This window comes from Nothoprocta perdicaria, unplaced genomic scaffold, assembly GCF_003342845.1.
Source record: "Nothoprocta perdicaria isolate Ctin4 unplaced genomic scaffold, notPer1 scaffold_431, whole genome shotgun sequence".
In the NCBI taxonomy this organism is placed as follows: domain Eukaryota; kingdom Metazoa; phylum Chordata; class Aves; order Tinamiformes; family Tinamidae; genus Nothoprocta; species Nothoprocta perdicaria.
Genome location: NW_020455679.1, coordinates 398 through 7,619, shown reverse-complemented (window position 1 = coordinate 7,619; position 7,222 = coordinate 398). Strand labels below are relative to the sequence as shown.

Sequence of the window (7,222 nt, the reverse complement as noted above, 5' to 3'; positions counted from 1 at the left end):
TGCCCCAGGCACCACGGGGACAGAAATCTGGAAAATAAGGCAATAAAGGGTAATAGAAATAAGACGCTAAGTGACTTTGCCCAAAATCGGGTGGCCTGGGAGTGCCAGAGCTGGAACGAGGGTCTGTCCGCTGGCTCGTTCGGCAACGGATGGAGATGCCCGACTCAGAAAGAGCAGTACAAAAACAAGCAATTAAACTGTTTYAGCCAAATCTCTCTGTTTTTTTAAAAAATATCATTCTTTTATTTGGACGCAAACAATCACGTTTGGAAGGACCCCCACGCAGGATTCGCCCCCCCAGGAAACTGGGCAATTAATTCACTCCAGAGGTAAAACACAACCCACAGAAGACACACAAATCCCACCACTCTGGTACAAAAGCCACGTGGCAATAAACTGCATTACAAACGTACCAAAGTGTTACCCAACTGATTCGATCCCAGCATCGGCCCCAGCATTCAAAGGCACAMGAGACCGAGCAGCGCTCAGCGTTACGTCCGTTTCCACCAGCAAATCGCCCGAGATTAGCATTAAAAAAATGTTATTCAACCCACATTTCATATTTACCCACCGAGATCAGGAAGAAAACAATCTCTCTGCGAGCTCGCAAGCGGTAAGAAATTAAGATTTGAAATGAAAAGCACTTTGTTACGGASCGGGCGGCGCACCGGGCGGCAGCGGGGATGCCGGGGAGGGCAGCAGCGTCCCCAGCTGTCGGGGTGACACAACCAGCACCGGTGCCGGTGGCACCGCCGGACACGGTGTTGCAGAAGCCCCCGCGTTTGGGGACAGTTCCTTCCGGATTGGGTTTTCCGCAGGGTTTTTCCAGCCGTTGTCAGCCCGGGTAGCACATGCAGCAGCCGGGGGCGGCGCGCTCGGCGGCGGCGCTGGGCCCATCGAAGAGCCTCTCCATGAGCTTGTGCTCGGCGATGATGTCCTCCACGCGGCTCACGTAGAGCAGTGACAGCAGCACGCCCAGGAACTGCCGGGCAGCACAAATAACCGGGCCAAATATCAGCACCCAGCAGCAAACGCACACCTAACACACGCACATCCGCAGCGCCCTCCACACAAGCGCCCAGGGCAGCGCTGGCACGTCATACACACATACATGGGGCTAACGGGCACGTATSGGGGGGTATCTCTACTGACAGACCCTCATCTTGTCCTTTCCCATGAGCATTTTGCATGCAGGGAGGCAAAGGAAGAGCATTTTGCATGCGGGGATATAAAGGCAATACATATTTCAATGGCCAATACGGCCAAAAAAAAAAGTTATTTATATATTTATATATTTATATATTTATATATTTAAATATTTATATATTTATATATTTATATATAAATATATTTATATATTTATATATTTATATATTCATAAATCCATATATTCATATATTCATATTTATATATATTTATTTAAAAGATATCTCTGCCGCCTTGAGCATCAGGAAGTTGTAGCGAACCCAACTAAGGGGAGGAAACGACTGGAAGGAACACAGTGAAACTCCCAATATTGCAACATTTTACGGAGCTGCTACCAAATCCACAAGGTGCCGTGGATAACTTAAGTCAAATATAAATGAAACCGGTGATTTAAGCCCTGCCCAGGCAGATTTCTGCCTGCCGCGGTACGAAGCACCAGCGCGGGGRCCTCGGCCGCGCGTTACCTGCGGCAGGAGGATGCCGAGGAGGACGCCGGCCATGATGCTGTAGTTGTCCAGGAGCCAGATGAGCACGGCGTTGGTGCAGCCGCGCACGTGGATCACGTGCTGGACGCTCAGACGCTGCGGAGCAACCGCCCAGGCGCTCGTTGCGCCGGGAGGACAGGGCACCAACGCACCGAGACGCCCAACTTACGGGTCCAACTCCCTCCGGGTGAATTTGGGAGCCCTCCCGCATCCACACGAGCTAATTCCCCAGTTTCCCATCCTCCCGCCTCTTTTCCCAAAGAGCAGCGTCCAGGCTCGGTATCGGAGCCGCTGCTGGAAGCGGCAGAGCCCCGTGCCACGGTGGACGGGCTCAGGCCAAGCAGATGCTCGAGGGCTTGGTGTGCCCGAGCCGGGGCGAKGAAGCCCAAATCAATGGATCTAAATGAACACAGGGCAGCCAGAGGGGTGACCCMTGTGCTGGAAAACCAACACCCGGGGCTGCCAGCGTGAGCCAAATGGCCCCAAGGAGCAGCATGARGTGCCGCTGGGATGGGCAAAGCCGGGAGCGGCGCTATCTCTTTTAAAACGGGATTATTCCATGTAAAATCCGGACTAGTGATTGCTTCGACTTTTGGGTGGACGTAAGCGCGCAGAGGAGCGCTCTGCAGCTGAGCAGAGGCAAGGGGAGAAGCCCAGCGCCGCCGTGCGCGCCGGTCACCGTTACCTCCTTGTCGAGCGTTTTGTACCCGCACATGGTGTTGATAATGTCGGTCTGCAACGAAAGCAACAGAACGGCGTCAAAAAGCCCGGAAAACCACCCGCTCCCTCCTCCATCTGCTCAGGAACGGCAGGTAGCCCCCCGGGAAGCCAAAGGCAACGCTGCCCTGAGCCCGACTTTGCAGCCGGTTGCGCTCCGAGCGGCCGCACTTATTATTTATTATCCTTAATAAATCCGTGGACGGGGCAGCAATTCCCGCAGGTCCCTGCTCAGCGCAGGGGCGACCCGAGCTCAGATCTCCCTGGCACCAGGAGGAGCAGGATCCAGCCCGCCGGCATTAGCAGGAGTTTTCCATGACTACAAAGGGAAGGAGTAATCACAAACCATATCTGCCGTCTTCCAGCCCAGCCTGTATTTGGAAGCGCTTGTCAAACACACAAGATTTATTCATCCTGCGATGCCTTTTTTTTTTTTTAATTTATTTATTTTATTTCTATTAAAGGCGGCCGCGGCGCTAGCAGGGTCCAGCCGAGCACATCCACGGCTCCGTCCCGCGTCCAGCTCCAATATTTTGGGAGGTTTTTGTTCGCAGGAACAAGGGCTATTTTGCATGACCATTAAAAAGCCAGAGAGTTCTGTGCCGGTCATCACTTTTTCCCTGCACCATCAACTGAAAGGGCTAAAAAAACACCCCCCCGAACCCTTTGGTTGGCTCGGCGCTGGTGAGGATCAGCATAAAATGCTTTCAGACACGCAGGCTCTCCTTAATTCCCAAGCACCTAAAGCAGAGCTGTTTAGCTTTGGTTTCTGAGAATAAACCAGGCTGCGGCGCAGGTTTAAACAGACTGCTCTCGTACAGCAAAAAAAAAAATGCACAGAATGCATAGCGTATATAATAAACCCTTCCCTAAATATATTTACATATATTTTATTTCTATATTTTATATTATAYATTTAATTTCCCTATTTTACTCTATATATTATATATTTAATTTCCCTATTTTACCCACAAATCAAAGCTGGGAAGCAAGAGAGGCAGGGGTTCCCCATGGGGTTTTTAAACCGAGGAAGAATTCTGCATCAAATTTAGGATTTAGCTGCAAGTGAAGAGCAATGGAAGGGGATTTTTCCTTCTTTTTTTAACCTTTTTGGGGGGATTTAGCATGGAAAAAAAATGAGGGCTGATGCGGTAAGGGAAGGCCGGGCTCGTTACCTTATTCCTGATGCAGCAGCTATAGGGCACCCCACAGGCGAGCGGCCCCGGCGCGGCACAGCTGTGATACGCGTTCTGCGACCAGTCCTGGAAATCCTCCCCGCCGCAGCACTTAAACTGGGGCAAAACCAAGCAAAAACAGCAGGAAAAAGAAAACAAAAAGGGGAAAAAAAATATATTTTAGCAGAAAGTTTGCGTTGCCAAAGTATACTCGTATTTGCAGGTAAAATAAGCAAGAGAAGGGAAACATTTTTTCATTAGCTCAGGCGATAAATATGTATATGAGATGTTTATAGGATGGGCTCAAGGGCAAGGATTAGTGCAAACTCGAGAAGAAAGGGCTCTGGGCACAAATATAGAGCTTGTTTAATAGGGAGTCTTGCACAAATACGTGATGCCCCCTGTCACTCACCAAGCACCAGAGCAAGTTGCATTGCCAGTCCTTAAAACCTGGAAAAACAACTTTTCAGATCTGGACGTTACTAAGAAATGTTTTAGATTCAATCAGTCCCGAGCTGTAAGGCTTTTTTCGAGGTGTTGGACTGTATTTTTGTCAAAGAAATGAGCCTAAAGCACCCAAGTGCCCAGGCAAGGGACCAACAAGCTCCAGCGAAATATTTTGGGCATAAATTCATAAGCAAAATCGAGATCAAGCAAACAAATTCTTATACGGTCTGAGCTGACAGCTCTTACTGAGAGTTCTTACACTGTAAATTAACCATTTACACCGTCTTTACACAATATTTATTTTACATTTCTGAATGAAGGAGTATAGGGCCATTTTGSTGTAGAGGGACATCATTTTGGGGAGCGCATGGAAACATGAGAACATGCTGAAGCCTAATGACAAAATTGCCTGTTTTTCACAGACTTTCCCATGTTGGCTGCTTTTCGAAGCAGGCTGCCCCTTCCACAACCATGTCATARAATCACACGACCATCTCCCAGCCAGCTTTTTTATATTATTTGGCACAATTCCCGGCATCATATGGATGCTGTAAGCGCCCTCCTGAGCGTGTGCCGCCTCTCCCATCAACTCTGGACTGTACGGCAGAGCTCTTGAGTAATCCAATAAACATTTCAACACAGCAGCCTTAAAAAAAAAGAGGCTATGAGTCAACTGCACAGGCTATTAGGTAACGTTTCGGCTGCGTCCAACRCGGTCGCCGAAACCCAGCTCTAGGTAAATACGCTTCTGTGAGCAGTGAGTTGGAATAAGGATGATATTAAGGATGATATTGCTGTGTTTTCTTGAGTAAAACCCACAAAAGTTGTTAAAAATTAAATGAAAACTTGACCATCGCTTGGCTGGAGAAGCTCCAAGGGGTCATGGAGGACCGAGCGCATCCCGGCGCCGCCGGCCACCAAAGAACTCCCTGAGAAACCTACCTTCTTCTGAACGAAGTCCATTATGTTCTTGAAGTCCAGGTCGTCGTAGTAGTTCTCGATGCCTCTCCTGATGTTGTCGTTGAGGAAGTCGATGGTCTAGGAGACAAAGCAAGACACGACCCGGCGGCTGCAAATGCTGAAACTGCACTAAAGAACAGGTCAAGGCCACGAGTGTTACTGGGGMGCATGAAAGAATATTAGAATATTAAGAAATATGGCAGGGACATTCCTTTTTATATTGGGCATCTAAATTTCCTCAGCTTAGCATATTAAAAATCAACACCCAAAGATGTTGTTATAGCTCAGGACATGAGGGGTAAAAAATATTCTCTTTTCAATATCCAATATAATCATAATCAACCAAAATGGGACTAATCATAAGCAGAACGTGACAACTTTCCTTTCCCTAGATCTGCTATAACAGTGATCCAAGGTAGATCCTTACAGAGCAAGAAGAAACCAGAGTATTTATAATAATTTTCTCTGCACTAGAAAGCCAAACGAAATACAGGGTTCCCATAGGAAGGATTAGAAATAATGAGGAATTTTGCAGGTCCAGCGTATCCCTGCAAGGAGGAACAGGTGTCCCTATGAGTTCTGTTTGCTGTAACCTATCCCAGCATTATCCATGCATTAAAGCAGGCTGTATGCAACAGCAGATATGCAAACCCTGGCTCCTTTTGAAAATACATGCCCGTGGAAGATAGGTGTTACGATAAGCATGACTCAAAGAAAGGCACGAGGACTTCCTAGACCGGAGAAGGAAATACCAGCAAGAAATGGAGAAAGAAAAAACCCACGGCACGCCAACGAGCCATGCAAACCAGCCAGCATTTAAATATAGGCTTATTATGCTAAGCTTTTATTAATTACTTCCTTCTCCACCCCTAACTAAGCCTAACTTAGCAGCAGTACTATTAACCAAACAAAAGCCTGATCCTTGAACGTAGATGCCCTGCCAAGGCAGCCAGGTAAGGTGGCAGGAAAGCTCCTCATGCAAAGAAAAAATAAAGTAAATATATATAATAATATATATATAATATTTTTAAAATATATATATATTTTATATATATATTATATATATATAAATATATATAATATGTATGGAAATATATACACATAAATATATAAGTACATATAAATATGTGTGGTTTTTATATACATATATTTTATATATATAAATATTTTATATATAAATATATAAAATATATATATAATATATATTTATGTGAGACAGCCAGAAGCAATTCTTCCCCATCCCCTGAGAAAACTAAGAAAATGCTAAGTATTTATTTGCTATAAGCCAGATGCCCCTCATGCAAGGCCAGATACGTCCAAAACATATTGGCTGCTAAAAAAATAAWCCCATCCAGGTCTTCAAATCCAGTTGGAGACTTCCCAAATCAGCAGCCTGAGACACAGAATGGAAAACGAAAAGAGCTTTTTGTTATATGTTAAGGGATGYTGCCTGTATTGCAAGTTTTTAGCTAACTGATTTTTCCCAAAATCCTCCAATCCGAAGCTGATAGGAAAGGCCCCAAGAGGTCAATTCTCACCCGGTCAAGGGGCTCACCTGGTTTCTGAAGACGAGCGCCACGACTCCCCCGGTGAGCTCAATCAGCAGGCACACACCAAGGATGTACATGAACTGCACAAAAAAAGGGAGAAATTTCAATAACTCCTCCAATTAGCGCGCTTAACCCCACAATATTCCCCTGCCGGGGCACTCGGCGCTTTCCTATGGTAATTTCAGTTATAATTTGGGAAAGAGCAATTTTGTTTTTATTAAATTGCTCGTGCCACAAAAATAAGAAGCCTTTTTCTCACTTGACTGATTCTGGTTTTTTTTGTTCTTTATTTTTTGCTTTTTTCTTCTCCCCAGTTGGCAAAAAAAAACCCATTATTTTTCCGCTCTGTCTGAACAGCATCCAAACTACGAGCCGCATTCGTCATGCCAAGAGCCTTCCCTCTCCAAGGGCATCCTCATCCTCGGAGGAGCACGTTAATGAACTGCCACGGAGCACGCAGAACATCAGGTTTTTGTGCTTCCCACACAGATAGCCGTTATCTGCTCCCTTTCGGCAAAGCCCCGCTTGGCAAAATCCCGCTTTAAGACAAGCCAAGCCTTTTTCTGTTAAATCACCAGCATTAAGGCAAAGGAGAACTCGGCGCCTGGTACTTTTGGAGCACGTTGCTTCAGAAGTGCAACTCAATAGTCCTCCTTTAGCAAGCTGGCTCACAGTACAGGTT

At 46.4% G+C, this 7,222-nt stretch overlaps 1 protein-coding gene across 1 annotated transcript; it reads right to left on the bottom strand.

Moving 5' to 3' along the window:
* Nucleotides 1–213: 213 nt before the first annotated feature.
* TSPAN15 (tetraspanin 15) lies at nt 214–6,618 on the bottom strand. Its single transcript, XM_026046319.1, has 6 exons — nt 6,546–6,618; nt 4,973–5,068; nt 3,584–3,700; nt 2,377–2,424; nt 1,671–1,787; nt 214–982 (listed from the first exon to the last, which is right to left on the bottom strand). Exons 1-6 carry the CDS (start codon nt 6,615–6,617, stop codon nt 836–838), a joined length of 597 nt encoding a protein of 198 aa, XP_025902104.1. The 5' UTR covers nt 6,618; the 3' UTR covers nt 214–835.
* Nucleotides 6,619–7,222: the final 604 nt, after the last annotated feature.